This window comes from Nothoprocta perdicaria, unplaced genomic scaffold, assembly GCF_003342845.1.
Source record: "Nothoprocta perdicaria isolate Ctin4 unplaced genomic scaffold, notPer1 scaffold_72, whole genome shotgun sequence".
Taxonomy (NCBI): domain Eukaryota; kingdom Metazoa; phylum Chordata; class Aves; order Tinamiformes; family Tinamidae; genus Nothoprocta; species Nothoprocta perdicaria.
Genome location: NW_020455999.1, coordinates 1,041,472 through 1,059,565, shown reverse-complemented (window position 1 = coordinate 1,059,565; position 18,094 = coordinate 1,041,472). Strand labels below are relative to the sequence as shown.

Genomic DNA, 18,094 nt, shown 5'->3' with positions numbered 1-18,094 from the left:
AGGGTGCCGCACGGCAGGGCTGCACTGAGGCACCGCGACCAGGAGCACCAAGAACGGGCGAACGGAGCCACCTGCACCCAACGCACCTGCACCGGCTCCGCATCCCCGGCCTTGCCCTGCTCTGGCGTCAGGAACACGCGCCCAGCGTGGCCACCACAGGAGCACTGCAACAGGAATTCGCTCCATTAGCGCAGGGATAAACTCCCCTCGCAGCCTGGTCCCTGTGAGATTCTGCATTTTCAGTCTGGAAACGCGGCAAGCGAGGGAAGGCAGTGAGCTTTTTAATTTTTAGTAAGGAATTAAAGGGAAATGTAAAAAGAAAAAATAATAGAAGTGTCAAAATAAAGACCGTGGCAAACGTGCAAGCTGGCCTCCAAAAAAAGCACTTTAAGAAGCTATTTCCAGCAGACAGATCTGACCTTCCCTTTCAAAATGCCACAGGATATAAATAGAGCAGGCTCATGAAACACGCAGCTCCGAAGTCCCTTGTGATGTGTCACAAACGCCGCTCCGCCTCCCCAAGCGCACCGAGACACGAGGACCCTCTCCTCGCCGCCCTCAGGGCTAACCGGCTCCACTGGAGTCCGGATATCCCCCCATTTCGGAAAAGCCGTTTATCAAAACACGAAGCAGAACCGGATCAGGACGGGGCCTGCCTGCCTCCCCACTGAGCAAACATCATCCCCATAAAGGAACTCACCTCCCGGGCGGCATTTCCTGCAGCTTTGGACACCAGCTGTCACCAGGGAGCACCGCCAGCTCGTGCAAACAGCCAGCTCCTGGTGAGTGCGGAAACGGGGTCATAACCAAGCACACAAACATACCTGGATGCAGTTGGAAAGCATTCCCGTGCTTCCAGCAGTGAGTTACTTCTCTCCTTCCGCTCCGCAACCGCCGCTGCTGTGAAGGGCAGCTCCGGCCGGCGCTTTCGGCTGGGTGTTATGGAGAAGGGAAATCCTCCCTTGGAAAGCAGGACACCTGGAAACGCTCAGCTACTGGGCTGCGTTCTAGTGTGCTCTCATTCTGATTTCAAGGTGACACTTTGTGACTCATCAGGCCCCGTTCTCCCTTGCCACTTTCCAAACCCTCTCGCTTACAAGCTAAATTACGGAGAGATGACAGTATTGCAGTCCCTGCTGTCGAAAGCCAGGGATTTGTCCTCTTTGGGTTCAAAAGGTCTTACTTTCCTGCTCTTCTTCGGCTGATGCAACGAGAGCTTCTCCACATCCTTCATTTTATTTTGACTGCTTGCCGAGGCTCAGGCCGGCTGGCGGCAGCAATACGTTCCCGGTGCCCCTGCAGTCGTGACAGCCACAGCAGTCGTGCACATTTGTTCTTTTCAGTTTGACTGCTTAACTACGGGGAAAAAAATACACAAACTATGCAGTGGGAGCCTCAGGCAGGCAGAATACATCCCGGAAACTGGACATAATGTTGGTGCTCCATGTACTGTGTATTAACATTGAAATAACCTCTAAGGGGAAAAAAAATAAGGCCAACAAAGGGACAGGAGAGTCTGAAAGCAGACAGGATGGCCATGGAGGAACCTTGTATTGCCCCAGATGGAAATAGTCTTTTCCCCATTAACAGCAATCAACAGACACACTGGGCTTGCAGGCAAAACCTGGCTGCTGTAGTGTAGCTTGGTTTTATTTATGTCCACAAATATTTCAAAAAAATTACAAAATACTCAAATGGAGAGAACACAGAAGTCACGATTTCTGGGTTTCTACTCTGTTTACACTGTGTTATCCCATGGCAAACTACTCATATATACATTAAGCTTCAAGATATATATAAATGTAGCAGTCAGAATGTACACTCTGCTTTAACGGTGCAGTGAAACAAGCTCAACCATGACGACATAGAACAACAGAGACGTTTCAAAAACACTAAAGCAAAATTTAAAAATAAATCTTTAAAACAGAGGAAAAAAAAAGAAGAGAGATTTCTTAAAGAAAAATGAAAGGTCTGGGTTGTTTTAACAAGGGCACTGAACACCAAGATGGTTTCAAAAACCACTGCATGTAAAGTTGTAGTTAATCACTGGTCTAAAACGGAAGAGCCTCAGTGCTTCTTTGCTGAATGTGAACACAAAACAATATTCAAATTATCAGAATGCTTCTGTGAAAATAAAACAGGATCAACTAGTAGCTTCTGAACATACACTGCAAAGCAACTTTGAAAAAAAAAGCATGGAAAAACAACCATGGGAGGGAAACAGTATCTTTTTATAACAACTATAGATAAAAAAAATAACAGGGAGAGAGAAGGGTTGGAAGAAAGGGCTCAAGTCCCCAAATTCCACATGGCAAAACTGGGGAGGAGGAGGATTTTAACTGCAATGTGTTAACTATCTCTTTAAAGTAAATCGAGGTGCTCTCTCTGCTGGGCAGGACATTAATGCTTCCAGCAAACATCAAAAATGTTCCTCACTAGCAAACTACCAACTATTTCACCTGGTGGCTGCAGACAGAGGCTAAAGGGAAAACTCTGAGGGAAAACTCTGCCATCCTCGAGTCTGGGCTTCCAAACCTCGGGAATACTGACAGTGACGGGCAGCGCCTCCGCGGGGAGCTCAGGCAGAGCAGAGCGGACCGACCAAACGCTACTGCAGCTCCTTAGTGCTCAGGATCTGGAACGGAGGACAGGAAAAATAGGGGAGGTCAGAAGCCACTGCAACGGGCCCCTCTCTCTAACGACTCTTAAAAGGGTCTGGAATACCCTAAAACGAGCTTTTAATTCATTAACTGGTGTTATTAACGGCCCAACCTTTGGGCGTGAGGAGGCCGGCGCTGTCGTGAGCCCCACGCAGCGGCCGTCCCGCCCCGGCTGCGGATGGAACGAAGGATTAACTACAAGTTTAGCACGCGCGGCTCAGGCCAGTCCTATGACACGAGCACCACATTGAACAGTCCACAACAGCAGAGACGGAGCCCTCGGCAGCTAAGGGAGATAACGGGGGGGAAGTGGTGCACCGGGAGATAACGCGGCCAGCAGATGCAGATGTCTGGTTGCTGTGTTGCCCTCTGCTCTGGTAAGAAACACGGCAAAACAAGAACAAAAATCCATCAGAAACAGGGCAAAACAACAAAAAAAGATCCGTGCAGATAGTTAGCAGAGCTGTCTGCAAGAATGATGCCCACTGGCCTTGTGTGTATGCGTCTCCTTGTGCCATCCAGGTGGGGATGGAGCCAGCAGGAGTCACTCCGCATGGACCTGTCGTTCTGGGAGGTGGTAAACGTTACCAGCCAGGTATCTGATGAATCTCAAAGCTGTTAAGTTCCTGAGATATGGAACAGCTGCGATACAGAGCAGCTAAAAAGCTTCTGCTTGTGTCAAGTGAAACTGAAGAAGCCAAATAGAGAGACTGAGCTTTGCAAAGCAACTTGGAAAACACTCCACCAGCTGCCTAGTCCACTTTCAATAAAAAGGAATCAAACACAAAAGGCCAGGAAGAGCAAATTCTTCAAAAATATGCACATGTATACAAAATTTTGGCTGTACTAGTTTGAGCCATGGAACATCTTTTTTTAAAGCATTTTAAAAGATTCCTTCTTTGAACTTTTGCTGATATTTACTGATTCCATAAGGGACAGTCTAAAACCAGGATAGTTAATTAAGTTTGCAAAGGTAATGGAAAGAAGTATATTACAGCCACATTGAAGATTAACCCTTAAAGTAGGCTTCAAAATGGTAAGCGAGTCCTACGGAGATCTGTACTGCTGAGAAACCCAACTCAACAAAAATCACCTGCAGAACAGAGAGAGAGGATGTAACATTACAAAAAACAAAACAAACAGAGCAAACTAAAACCAAAAACAAGGAACAGAAACAGTCATTTGCAACATTATCCCTGCAACTCCCTTTAATGCTTATTGTTGATACCAAACCAAATTTCAAGCTTTTACCCATTTGAAATTACTGACACCCATCGTTCCCTTTAATTAAAGGGATTATTATATATATTTTTTATTAAAAAATCAACTCTGTATTTTGTCAACACCAGGTAGGAATTCACAATTGATGTTACTGAAAATCAAGATAAAGGTTTCTGGAATTTTGTTTTGTTTCTCCCCCTCTACCCAAAAAGTTATTTACAGACTTAAAAAGCCATGCTGCAGAACTGAGCTTTCTTTAAAATTATGAAGATTTCCTACAATGTATTAAAATAAAAGTAGATTTTTATTATTATAGCACTTGGATTCAGAGCTTGTTATGTCACCTACTTGCAATCTTTGCTTTTTTTTTTTAAATAGCTATAGATGCATTGAGTGTCTCTTCACGCACAGTGACTCGTATTGTGAACCTGATTCTAGCACCTACTCAAAACAAAGTAGTAATAATAATAATAATAATTAAAAAAAAAACAAGATTGCAGGAAGTTCTCCAAATATTCCACACAGTCCTGTATTTTCAATAGGCTTCTGAATATGTTGTCATGCAGGGAGACCCACACCAGTCTTGAGAAATCTTCTCTACAAACGAACACTAGGCTGATAAGTCTCTACTTGTTGGGTGGTGGTTTCTGTTTTAAATATATAAAGAAATCTTTATAAGATATTCTTTTCTTTTTGCAGCTCTTATTGTATGTAAAAACGTTCCATTCCTTCCCAAGGACCGGGGTTTCCGTAGCCAGCGTTACAAATAAATAATTTATTACAACTGTTTGTCGCCTTCTTTCTTCAGTCGACTGAAAGAGAAAGAAAAGTCATTTTCACAGATGCAGGAGGTGTCGGGACCCTCCAGCGACAGCCTGACCTTGCCCGGGGCCCCGATGGGGACAGAGGTTGGGACGGGACTTCTGATCATTCTGCACACAAGGAGAGCCGCTGTAATGGCTCTGATAGCAGCGCCTGTCATGCGAGGAGGTGACCTTCCTCTGCTGAACCACTCCTTGCACGGGAGCGCGATCCTGAGCGCCAGCTCATCAAGGCTCAGCTTTATCTGCAGCCGTTTATCTGCACACAAAACGCCATGCAGCAGCAGGCAGACAGGGTGCCCCCTTGGTTCCGAGCCAGCTCCCAGGCTGGGATGGCAGCAGCCAGGACTGCAACAGCAGAGCACAACAGCTGAAGGCAGCTGTTAAGGTGCTGGATCCTGGCTGGATCCTGGCTACGTGCAGAATTAACCTTGAACCTCAGTGCCACAGGGTTTTACTTCTGAGCAAAAGCAGGGTGATTCTGACAAATCACCAGTGACCACTGCTATAAACACCACATAGCACCGTGGGGAGAAAAAACCTCACGTGATTTCCCCAGGCCTGCCCCACTGTTGCTGTGGGGTGTGCTATTACCCACACTTCAGCCTCCTGTTGCTTTTAGTCATTTCTTCAGATTCACTGGCAGATAAATCCTGCCTTCCTTTCATTCACAAAGCTTTTACCCACCCTCCTCATGTACCTTTCTCAAGGAAGTGTGAGGGATGCAGAAGCAGTGATCATTAATGTGCATGTCACGTTTAAAAGCCCCATCAGAGGTAATCTTGCAATGCACAACTCAGCTAGTCCCCAGTGAAAATGGGCAATAATTCAGAAGAAACAAAAAGGGGGGATGTGGAAGCAGATGAGGGAAGATGGAGCACCGTCTCCAGAAGCCTTCGTGGCACCTCTCACCTGTAATAATCTTCCTGACTTGGTAGATGGCTGCCGTGCATGTGAGGATGCCCGTGCAACCACTGCTGCTCCATTGCCAGTCTCTGCAGCTCTGCTGACTGCGCGTGCATGGCCTGCAGTTGGTGGGCGGCGGACATGGGAGGCGGGATGGCACCGGGCAGATCTCGAGGGTAAGGGGTACCTACAACACAGTTACACAGTCACAAAGTGTCACCACAGCCCCCAAAACACACACCTGTCAGGCAGCACACGCAGGAAAGAGTCAGGATTGTGGAGTCCCAGCTCAATTCCTCAGCTCCAAGCCCCCCTTGCAAGAAATGCTATGCCCCGGGAGGAAAAGGGAGAGTGCAGACCAGGATCAATCCCCAAGGAGGTGCAAAGACTCACCAAAGACTGGATGCCGGAGCATTTCATGCTCATGAGGCGGCTGCCCTAGCAATGGGTTGGGGATGGTCCCAGGTGGGTAGGGAAAACGTGCCAAATGGGGCCCGGCTGCTAACGGATCCACCAGCGGGTGAACAGGTCCTGCTGAACCTTTAAAACAAGGGAAAAGAGAAGACAATCAACTGTTTGGGGACACGCTGCTACCGGGACATCAAAAGTCCTGGTACCACTTGAGCAGGATCAGCACTTGGCCTAATTGGTAATTACCAGGAGCTTAGCTCCCTCCAATTGGAAACCCACTTTGCTCTTCTCGAGTGATGTCTGTGTGCTAAAGAGGCTTCATTGACAAGCCAAGGCTTTTAATTTCTAGAAAGAGAAATCCACCAAATGAGAGGAAACAGCAAAACCACCTCCGCTTCCCTTTTTAGCTGTCTCTCCCAACTCCATGCACAAGGCAGCGGGTTCTTCACGAGACCCGCTCAGCCTGACACAAGCAAGCTGGCAAGACGCAGAAGAAACTCTGCTGCACAGGATTGTTCTTGAAAGATCCTCCCTGTGCAGCTTTTAATTGATTTCCATAATTACACTGCTCATGGTGCTCGGGTTCTCGGCAAGCATTACACTGCTGTTGTGTTTAAGGTCACCTCCCGTTCCGAGGCTCCCTGGATCTGGTGTCATTCCTCCATGCCCTCCTGGAGCCTCCTGTTCTCGGCTCTTACAGGTGGCCTCAAGTTCACGGCTCTGAACGGGACCGTTTCGGCCGGGTTTCTGGAGAGCCTTAGGAGCCCATGTGTTCACAGTGAGGACTCCTCACTGACGTTTAACGCACACACCGCAGGGTGAAGCAGGTTGCATTTGCCTGCACGAACAGCACAGCTGCAGGCAGCTGCAGCAGTTCAGGCTTCTGGACAGTTTTCTTCTGACTTGGCTGCTACTGCAGCTGGTGCCTTGCGAGCTATGTTCTCCCTAGGCTGCTATGGAAAACGTGGAAACTTCAGTTTAGGTCCAGTTCCCAACTTCTGGATTCAGGATTTTCTCAGAGGAGTAACTCTATAGCTTGCTTTAGAAGCAAACAAGGCACCAATTAACTTCTGAGAACATTAAACATATTAAACATCACAAGAATCATGTGAATCACAAAAAAAAAGGAACTAAAAACTGCTATAACTTTAGATGGTTCTGGTAAGAAGAGTGACAGAGATTGTCCTAGTGAGGGTCCCTTTGCTCAGCGGAGTCTGCACCTGTACACCAAATGTAAAATACGAGAAAGCCTTTTGGAGCAGCAGTGTACAGCGCCAGGGAAAATGCCTGCACTGCCATTTATCTTCCTGCCGTGCTGCTCTTCTGCATCTTTCCCAAATAACTGTTTGCAATGCCAGCCCTAGATCACTCTTGCAGCTGCCCATCTTCTCCAGGTGGAGAGATGTTTGGAAATGCAGCCACGCTCGTTGCCCACCACTCCATTTGGGTGCGGAACCCACCCATTGGGATGGGTATCAAATCCCGGGCACGGAGCAGGAAGAGCAAGCTCAGAGGTGGCCACGTGAACCTGGTCTTCCTGCTTCTGGTCACTAACACAATCCATAAAATCAAGAGTTGCTGCTATGGGGCAGCTCAAGGCAAGGAGGGGGACAAATCGCCACAGCTCCCACCACAGGGAGGAGGTGAAAGTCCTTCCTGGAACACAGGAATGGGAGCAGCTGCTGTGCAAAATCCCAGCAACAGCAGGAAAGCGCCTGACAACCGGCATTTCAGAAGTGATTTTGAGTCCTCCTCCACCTCTCAACTCACCATCTATCTCCAGCTTCCTATTGTTCCAAAAATTCAACAGTGTGAAAGGCAGGGGAAATGTTAATGACGCAGCAAAGCAGGCAGGAGCAGGGCAGCTTGACAAACACCTGCATTTACCCACGCTGGGCTGCTGCTGCCGCCACTGAATGAGCTGCTCTAGACTTAAACCAGAAGCGAGAATATTTCTGACAAGGCATAAGCATGTAGAGTAGTATTGGTTTCACTAAACTTATCCTGAGCTGGAGCACAGCTCTGTCGCAGAACAAAATGGGATCATATACTATGGTGCATGTAGTAGATTAAGTAGAAACACTACTTAATCCCCAAATGCAATACAGCTATTTTCTGGTTGTGGCCCAGCAGTATTTCAGTGCATTTTCCCCTGTGAGCAAGAGAATGGCATGCCCATAATAATTCAAACGTGGTGAATTTGTGATTTGTTTGTTACATAGTCGTGCTCAGATATACGGGGGCTACGCTCGGGTGTCATAGCCTCGCTCAATATCAACGTCACCTCCAAAAAGCCGGAGATCTTGCCGCTCGTAACACCAGGTTTGCTGCCTGGTTTGCAGCAGATTTCTGCTAATGGTTATGAGAGATTCCCCAGCCAGGTCCCCAGCTCACCTTGATGCAAAGGATCCTGCTGATGTAGGTGTAAATGTGAATGGATGTGTGAGTGCTGGTGGTGGTGAGGCGTGACGTTGAACATCTGGAGCCGCGCCAAGGGGTCGTTGGTCAGCGACGCCATCCGCTCCGCGTGGATCCTCTCGGCTGCCAGTCTGTCCGGGTAGCTCATTTCAGGCCGGAGCTGCGGGCCTGCCAGTGCAAGTCTCTCTCTTTCGAGGGGATTCAAACCCGGGTGGAAGGAAGCAAACGGATGAGGTCCTGCTGTTGGGGGAATAGTCAGTGCACCGTGCCGGGCAAAATGCTCCATGGGGTTCGTAGCCGGGTGCAGTGCATCGAGCTCCGGGGGCTTCACCTCAAAGCCGGGTTTCATCCTCTCTCTCAACTCCCTCTCCCGGATTTCTCGCTCCCGGATCTCCCGCTCGCGGAGCTCTCGCTCCCGGATGGTGGGGTCCACGTTGTAGAGGCCAGGCATGTGGTAGGCCAGGAGCGGATCGGTGGGGTTCAGGGGGACAAAGAAGGGATGGTTTCGGTTTGTGGGTGACATGACGTGAGGACGGGCGTATTCGCTCAGTGTTCGTAACGCGGGGGTGTCAGGGCCGATGTAAGGTGGCACGGCAGCTATGGTCGTGGGTGGAGGTTCAAACGATGGCCTCATATGTGCTGGCCCGCTGAGCTGGGACTCCCCAAGACGGCCTTCGTGGGAGGAGCTGGATACCTTCTGCTGCACAGAACGGGGGAAAAAGACCTTCAGTTCAGCACGTCTAGCTTAGAAACAGGGCAGGCAGCAGGCAAGTGCTCCCCTCCTCTGTGCATTAAGCTGCAAACAGGGCCAAGTTCTGCTTGCTGAGCCCCACAACTCCTACAACTGGGTGCTCCACTGTGGCTGGGGCAAAACTGGACTCCATCTTCCCCATAGGTCAGAAAATAACTACATTTTAGTGGCAGCCTCAAAACTGCACTACCTGCTCCAACACCTGCATCCTCACATGGGACACAGCCAGTTGGAACACGTTACTACAGGTTATAAGCCTGTTTGCAAAGTGCTCTTCCTCCCCTCTCCGTGCTCATCAGATTGTACAGAGCAACTCACCTCCACACTTTGCAGCAATACCAATTGCACTCCCTTCCCATCACTGAGCATCCTGCCCTTCTCTCTCTGCAAGGGCAGCACAGCACTTCTGGGGAGGGCAAATTACCCCTAGCAATTGCCCAGTATCCCCCAATAAAGCCAAATCCTCATAAATGACATATCCCTTAATGACTAGCTTTATGACTTGCCTTTATGGCCCCATAGAGATGACTAGCTGTGATTCAGATCTCTGAAATGCCCCATGGAAAGAGATGGGAGTACCTCCTTTTTCAGCACCAGTACATGTGATGCTAACTCTGGGGGCCCAAAAGTAATCATTCCTTTTTAACCAAGCCACAGAAAAGGAAATGAGTTACACTGGCTTTTTTCCTTCAAGACTGAAGTTTGCTTCTTCCAACAAAAGTAAACTCTATACCTTTACTCAAGTTTACTTCCAATTTAGAAAGGCTTCAGCTCCCTTTTTCAGCAGAGAGCACTCTTGTGCTTGAGTTTCAAAGGCAGCAGAAGATGCACAAGGGAATTTGCTATCTGTACTTTGGGAGCATTTTCCACCTCAAAATGTCTACTCCAAGTAAATGTAAACACTTGGCCTAGTTTCCCCAGCTTCCCCATCAGAAACAAACCGGCAGGAGAAACTCTCCATCTCCTCCGCAGGGGCGAAAGAGGCAGCTCAGCCAGTGCCTGCTCGTGGCCCGCTGGCTCCCACCTTCACGAGGACCTGACCGACACTTCTGCCTATTAGCACCTGCAGTCACCATCCAGTTCAGGTCCTGCCACTTTTCAGCTCTTAGTTACAAATAAACTTACCGCAGCTCTTTCTGCTTCTCTTTCACGCTCCCGCTCTCTCTCTCTTTCCTTCTCTTTTTCTTTCTCTCTTTCCCTCTCTTCTCTGGCTTTCTGCTCTGCCTCCCTCTTGGCCTTTTCAATGGCCTCTTCTCGCTTCTTGGCCAGTTTGGATCCTGCTAGAGGCATGAAGTACAAGTCTGCTCTTGAGCACGAATTGTAGCCACGGTCTAGGTGCTTGTAGAACCTGGGAGAAACAGAAAGAGTTCAGCCACTGGGATGGATACCCTTGGATGAAGAACCTTATGACCAAGGAAACTTAAATATCACTCTACAGTTATAACATCATCTGCTTCCCTGAAAGCCAAGAGGAGATCTAACTGCACCATGTAACTCTACAGCCACACAGAGCCTCCTCTTGGCAGGACGACCTGCAATGTCTGAAAACGCTGGCTGCAACAGAGCAAAGGTGCACGTGTAGAACACGCTCAACTGCCACATTTCTCATGTGCATTTGAAAAACTTGCCAGCATCATCAAGCATCACTTTAGCTAATTCCTAGCACAAAGTGATCAGCAATCTGAAGAAGAACAAGTAGGAGACCAAAGAAAAACCAACATGGAAAACGTCCATTCGTACAAGTCGGGCATTTCATTGCAAACTAGGCAGAGGGACCAGGAAGGTCCTTGTTGCAGGGACCTGTTGCATCCTAACCCTGTTGCATCCTGTCTACCACAGATGTCTGAGGAAGGTGAAAGGTGGAAAGAACCGGGATTACAGCTCATCACATCTCTACCACAGGAGAGGAAGCCTGTGACATGTTGCTTTCTTGACAAAAAAGAAAGCAAACAAAGCCGGCTGCAGGGAGCACCTCCAGCTCAAGGCCTGTGACAGCTGAGCTTGGCTGAGCAAGCAACAAAGGTGCAGGCTTTTGGGAGCACCCTGCTCCGTGGCAGGGCAGCACCCAACAACCTCCGTACCTGGCTGACTGACTCGCGTGGCTCGGGGTATCCACCACGGTGGGTTCTGGCGACGGACTCCTGGGTGGAGGAGGAGGGCTCTCCGGTTCCTCCGCCTCGTCGGGGACCTCTTCTTTGATTTGGATGGGGGGCAGCGCGCAGGACGTCACCACGGGCACGTTGCCGCTGGGGGCGGCGGCCGTGGAGATGGCGGTTGGCAGCGGGACGCCGGGCCCGGCGGGCGGCGTGGACGTGGCAGGGCAGGAGGGAGGCGTGATGGGAGGCGGCCCCCCGGGCACAAAGGGGTGCTGAGCGAAGGGGGGCTGCGAGGACACGGCGTGGAGGCCCGACGGCGGGTGGGTGCCCGGCGGCGGGAGGCTCTGGCTCTGCGTGAGCACGGGCGGCTGCGCTGGCGACGGCTGCAGCGGCTGGCTCTGCGGCATGAGCTGCAGCGGCGGAGGGTGCGCGGATGGCGGGTGGTGCGTGGAGAGCGAGCTGAGCGGTTTGAGCGCGGGCGGCGGTGGCAGGTTGGAGTTCATGGAGAACGGGGAAGGGCCCGAGAGGTGCGGAGGGTGCTTGTGGGGCGCAGCGGCGGGCAGCTGCGGGATGGGAGTGGTGGGGGGAGGCTTGATGTGGGGCATGGCCATAGGCGCGGGTGGCAGCGGCTGCTCGCGGGGCGGCTGCGGCGGCGGCTGCAGCGGGGCTGGTGCCGGCAGCGTGGGCTGCGCTACCTGCGCCTGCAGCGCCGGGTGGGAGTGAGACGGCGCCTGCGTCTGCAGGGGAACCTGAGCCTGAGGGGACTGTGCGGGGAGGGAGAAGGGCTGCGGGGGCACGGGGTGGGCCAGGAGGGGCTGCGCCTGCAGGCCATGCGGGGTGGGTTGCGCCGCGCCGTGCAGCACGGGCTGCGCGTGAGGCTGCGTGGAGGCCGGGCCCGCCGGGCCCTGCGAGGCGCTCAGGGGCTGCAGGGGTGCGTGGGGCGAGGGGAGGCGTGGCGGGTGCACGGTGGGCGCCTGCTGCATGTGCATGTGGGGGGGCACTGCGGGCTGGCCGGGTGGCTGCGCGGCGGGTGGCGAGAGCTGCGCGGGTGCTGCGGCAGCGCCCGGTACTGCGGCCGGCACGGGTGGTGCGGGAGGCGGCAGCGGCTGCGCGGAGCCGCCCTGCGCTGCCAGCACTGGGGGCTGCGCCTGCAGCACCTGCTGCTGCGCCGAGGAATCCGAGTCGCTCTCATTGTCCTGCGGGCTGGGGATGCTGGGCGAGGTGCTCCGGTTGTCCTGGTCGATGTCCTTGGGGTCACTGCTGCCTTCGTCGTTGACGCTGCGGCTGTCGGAGCTCTCGCCTTCGCCCTCGCCCTCGGAGGGAGAGTTGGGCCGGCTGATCTCCTGCAGGGAGAGCGCGAGAGCCGCGGTGGTCATGAGGAAGCTGCTCACGGAACCAGCCATCCGCTGCAGCAGGCCTCAGCCAGCCTCCCAGGACTAAATCCAGAGACCTCCACTGGTCTCTGGAGGCAGCGTGAACCAGCCCACCTGTGCTCCCATCCTGCTGATACTAAGACTAAAAAACACTCATGGCCTTCCTCCTTGTCATCGCACTGTTCTCCCACAGAAGGGATGCATTATAAAGTGGGCTGGTTTTCCAGCCACATGCTAAATTACAATTTGCTATGGCTTAAATCAATTTTGTGGTTCTGGTTCATTACTGCGTTTTCAACCCTCTCCCACTCATCAATTTTCCCAAAGTGAAAAGAACCCTCTGCTGTGGGACTCACTTGAGTTTTGGATTTTTTGGCATTGGACCTGTCAGGTTCTTCTGTGTCAGAAGCTGCCTTTTCCCGCTGCCTCTTGGAGTTCTTGAGGGGAGAAGATACCTCTTCCTTTATCTTCTGCAACAAACAAAACAGAACTGTTATCAGTGACATAAACGCAAGAGCAAAGGGAGCACGTGCCAGCACTACGAAGTCTCTTGTAAATCAAACCAGAAGGGTTCCTCTGAAGCAGAACTGACCAGAAGGTGATACAGGCTGCATCGAATGGTGATCAATACACATTGATCCTCCCTCTGCCTCATCAGGGCACCAGAGCAATCTGTCTTGGAGGTGCTGCTGCACTGCCCGTCTGCAAAGAGCTGCACTCTCATAATGCTCTAGACACTCCCTGCAAACACCCGTTTAAGATGGGATCCAAAGTAAGGCTGCAGTTTTGCTTCTGCAGATGGAAACCCAAGGGGCATCTTGCAAATAAATCCCACAGAGATTTTTCACACAAGCTGGGAGGAAAAAGGGCCGTTCCCAGGTAAAGCGTACATTAGGCAGAAACTGTTTTGAACTTTGAATTTGAAGGAATATGCTAAACTAGATAAACAGTAACAAAAGTAATATCGATTACTATGTATATTACTTTATAAATAAAGATTAAGTACTGCTTTAAATAAACCTCGTAACTGCCTAATTGTCTTATGCATTGCATTTCTGATCTGTCCTACTTCTGCATGTTGAATGTTTGCATTTACATCTAAAATTGAAGGATTAGTTTCCTGTAAGAGCAGGATGATTATGTGGGAATGCTTCAGTGGCTTTTATCACCACACATCCCTATAGGCAGCAAGACAGCAGCAGTCAGATGCAGCCTTATTTTTTGCATATCTAAACAGATGGGACTTTCTTGGGCACCAAGAGCTTCCTTGACCTGCTCGAACCTCCATCTCCTTCAGTGGAACGAGGAAGCCTCAGGTGCTCAGTTCTAACACAAAAGACAACCAGGGAAGTTCTACCTTGGTGGACTTCTTCACCGAGTCTGCTTTGCTGTCATTGCTGGAGGTGCTGGCAGCGCTGGGGGAGTTGCGGCCGCTGGAGCGGATGTCTTCGTTGATGGGGGAGGCTCTACCATCAGGGCTGGCTGGCTGCTTCTTACGACCACTACGTAGTGTAGACATCTACGTGTGACAGAAATAAAAGTACATCAAAGGTGGCATTTGCTTAATTTCTTGTTTTCCCATGTTACGGCAGCGACACGGACGGCGCGCTCGTACTGTTTCAGAAATGAAAAGCAGAAAAATTAAAACGTTTTTACAATTAGCCTTTGAAAGCTCATCTTGGCTTCAAGAAAAAGGAGGCAAATTCTCCATTTACCTAGTCCAAAACATTACATCCCCCCTACTTAGGTAGGGCCTACTGGAAATGAGGAAATGAGAAAAGATGCCCTGGCTGCTGCTTGCACGCCAGGATTTCTCTGTAAAAGGTCTGAGAGGAGGTCGCAGCCATTTCGTGTGCGTGCAAGCACACAGTGAAGGGGTGAGGAGGGGACCCTCATCTTCCATAAACAAACACAAAGTCTATCTGCAGGCATAGTCCAAAGCAGATCCTAGAGTAACGGAGAGATGAACCACACAGGCGGCCAAGGGAGATTTCTAAATCCACTAACAGCTTCAATGTGCTCCTGTTACACAAAAAGGAATCACAGTAGAATCTGCTGCAATAATTAATACTATTTCACTTGTACCTCTTCCAAATTAGCAGCTGTTTGAAGGCTGGCTTTCAAAAAATGATAAAGGCTGAGAGCATGGCCTGACAAGATATTTAGAAGCAATGGACGTGTAAACACGTTCAGAAAGGTGGCAGAGAGGAAAATGAGGAACAGTGAAAAAAAAATCCATTGCTTCCTAGCAGCAAAATTCCAAAATAAGCATCAGATGAAGCAGAGTTCCCATCACGGTCCTCGCAAGTGCCGTGCCTCCAGCACGGCTCCTGGCATCTCACCCTGAGGGAAAGGATCAGCCACAGCAATAATCCAGTTTTTAGTGGGCAATGGCTTTTTAACCGCAGTCACGTGCAGAGACCACATGAAGAGCAGTTGGGCTTTTCAAACTCTTCCTTTCCAGCATGCCCAAGGGCTTACCTCTGAGAGCACCCAGCTGGGAAAAGGATACACACTTGTACGAAAGCTGCAGTGATTCATAGGTCAAGAATCCCCTGACGCTAACAGTCTATTGCCTTTACCCATAAGAGAAGGTCTGTGTTCGGTGAATTAAAGAAGAATTTGACTGAAACTCATGGAAGACATTTCAACTCCCTTTTTTCAAAGAAAGCCCAACCTCAGTGTGCGAGTAAATCTCACATTTGCCTACATAAATGCAGGTGCAGGCTCACACCAAGACACAGAGAGCAAGGATCATTTTAAAAGTCTCCTCTTTCCAGAAGAGCCTGAAAAGCCAAGGAATGAAGAGTGTTAAGCCTACCGAGCCTCGACTCCGCCTTGTCCTCATGCTATGCTTTCCACTGAGTCCATCATCTTCCTCTTTGACAGGCTTAAACATAAAGGGGGGGGGGTCCACAGGCTTCTCGATGGGTGGCAGCTCTCCGTATTTCTTGAAGTGGATGCGACAGTCAGTGCAGAGTAAGATGTTCTCTCGACCACCGTGGTGCCAGTCTTTGGAGGCTTGGGGCAGGAAAGCAAAAGCTTACACATTCACAATTTACTACATAGACACTAACACACTGCATTATTTAAAATAAAACACATACACAATGACAGAATGTCTGCTTCTGTGCAGAATTCTAAGTTGGGAAAGCCTCTGGAAAACACTGTCCCCTTTTTTTCTCCCCGAGTTTAAATGTACATTAAACACTTGATTACAAGCTACTACTTTACTTAAGCAACTACTGCTTTAAAAATAAGAAAAAGTCTCGTTTGCTCTACCTAGGGACTAACAGCTATTAACAGGTAGCTATTATTTTCCCCAAGTTGTGGTTTCTTAACTTTGAGTCATGAGCTTTCAACTCTCCCTTACTGACGCAGGATCTCACACTCGAGTGCATGTTGCTAAATGCCAGACAGCTTTCACAAATACTTATGGGAGTGAAGCTACTGCACAAGAGCCTTGGTGCATTATAAAAATAGGTTTGTAAGTGGATTATATACAGAATTATGTTAGTACACAGATCTTACTGTTTAGATGTCTCCCTCCCAGGAGTCTCCCCTGTCACGGCAATATTAATTTGCAATTCTAAATCATGATTCATTCTTTCAGGAAAATTGCACACTTTGGCTAATTCAGCCCTACATTTTGGAAGTGCTGCTGTGCATGCACAAGAACTGCTCTTGCTGGAATGAACCTGTGTTACATGGGCAGTAGCAGAAGGGAGGGAGATACAGCAATATATCGGGCACATACTGGTTGTGAAGCAGTGACGACAGGCGTAGCCCTTCAGCTCCTGTTCGCTGTCCTCGCTGTCAAAGTCATCTTCACTGGCTGAGCTCAAGTCCACTGAATAAGTGAAAAACAGCAAGTGGAAAGGGAAAACAATTTAGCAGGATTTGGTGTTTCCTCCTACCTGGTTGAATAATCGTTAATAATGACAGTTCTCGCATACGTGCTGTGATTTCCTACCACCAACTTGCCTTCGACTGCCCCTGTTTCAGACTTTTTAAGCTAAGCAAGGCCAGGCTGGTCAGTCTGTTGATTAAAAGATTATTTCAGGAATACACAAAGTGATATAACTCATACAACTTCTGTGTGTGATACTTCTCCAATTAAGTAGTTGTTCAAATACAGGTTGTGCTAGTCGGAATGGCTCTGCTCTTAAAAGCAGAGCTTTGGAGAGGATACTTATGCCAAGCAGGGAAGCATATAGCAAATTATCCTCTTAAAAATTACATTTTCCAGCCACTTGCTATAAACTCACATAGTAGTAAGTCTATAATTTGTCACAAATAAAAAGTCCTGTCCCACCTAGGAAAACATTTTGACATGTGTCCTCTCTGGCTCGCATCTTTAATTAGAAAAGCTGTCCTTTACTCAAGAATGCTCTTTCTCTGAAGGTCTAGAGAGGCTGTTTTGTCATATATGTTAGTTATAGAGACTGGGCAACTACAGAAGCTTCTGTTAGCATTTGTCATCGACTCATTGCTTTTCTAATCAAAACCAGACTCCCATTTAACAACTTCTCACATTGCAACAGTAGTTGCTGCCATTATCACAATTTCTACATTAATTCTCACAGGCGTTTAAACCCTAAATGTAAAATTCTTATCAGGCTAGAACCTGTTTAGACTATTCTGCTTCCCTCAAGGCTAAAGCACTTCCAAGACACATTGATACACAGGATTGCTCAGCACAGCCCAGAGACGGAGCAGAAGAGATGGGTCACCCAGTAGGGCTGACAGGGCTTCCATCCATTCCATTTCCTAATGCTTATTCCTGTAAAAAGCCAAGTGAAGATACAACATACACACACAAAAAGAAGTACAGGAATTCACTACCAGGGCAGTATTTCTATCCTGACATGATGCTTTTGTGTTCCAGAACAGCACACAGCACTTGCTGATGGCAGACGCCTACTGCATGGCAGCATAATGGTACAGGAACAGGAGAGGGCAACTGCCTGAACCCCATTTGCTCGTGTTATTCACTTGAAGGCAAAGCATGGTTACATTACTCCCTGCATCTAAACACAGATAAATGCATTGCTTTTAGCTCCCACTTACAGAATTCACTGGAGGGGGGCCTGGAGGGAGTGTTGACTGGAGTGGAAGCAGTTCGAGTTTTAATTCTCCGAAACACAGCCTGTCTTCGATGCCTCCGGTGGGCGCGAGAACTTGCTGCTTCAGGGGTTTTCTTCCAGTAGTAATAGAAGGTGATTAGTTCTCCCTGCAAATGCACAAGGAAGACGTTAGAGGGGCACGCAAGGTTGATGTGTCAGCTCTTTTCCTCCCCTTCGCCGGGAATGCGCGCACACCTATTTATGTAGGAAGCTTCAGGGTGCATTTCAGACAAAGAGAATAATCCTCAGACACGACAGAAAAAAAACCCTTACTATTTTCGTTAGCTTCTGCAAGGAGGCACAGAAGTAAA

At 49.4% G+C, this 18,094-nt stretch overlaps 1 protein-coding gene across 1 annotated transcript in view; it reads right to left on the bottom strand.

Moving 5' to 3' along the window:
- Nucleotides 1-2,050: 2,050 nt before the first annotated feature.
- The window catches only part of RERE (arginine-glutamic acid dipeptide repeats), a 160,570-nt gene continuing 144,526 nt past the window's right edge, over nucleotides 2,051-18,094 (bottom strand). Inside the window, exons 12-22 of the mRNA XM_026050957.1 lie at nucleotides 17,728-17,890; nucleotides 16,415-16,507; nucleotides 15,479-15,678; nucleotides 14,015-14,176; nucleotides 13,014-13,127; nucleotides 11,270-12,627; nucleotides 10,314-10,536; nucleotides 8,414-9,137; nucleotides 6,002-6,148; nucleotides 5,615-5,795; nucleotides 2,051-4,693 (exon numbers count right to left, since the gene is read on the bottom strand). Coding sequence (XP_025906742.1) covers nucleotides 4,660-4,693; nucleotides 5,615-5,795; nucleotides 6,002-6,148; nucleotides 8,414-9,137; nucleotides 10,314-10,536; nucleotides 11,270-12,627; nucleotides 13,014-13,127; nucleotides 14,015-14,176; nucleotides 15,479-15,678; nucleotides 16,415-16,507; nucleotides 17,728-17,890 — 3,399 coding nt within the window. The 3' untranslated portion in view covers nucleotides 2,051-4,659. The remainder of the gene's footprint in view (nucleotides 4,694-5,614; nucleotides 5,796-6,001; nucleotides 6,149-8,413; nucleotides 9,138-10,313; nucleotides 10,537-11,269; nucleotides 12,628-13,013; nucleotides 13,128-14,014; nucleotides 14,177-15,478; nucleotides 15,679-16,414; nucleotides 16,508-17,727; nucleotides 17,891-18,094) is intronic.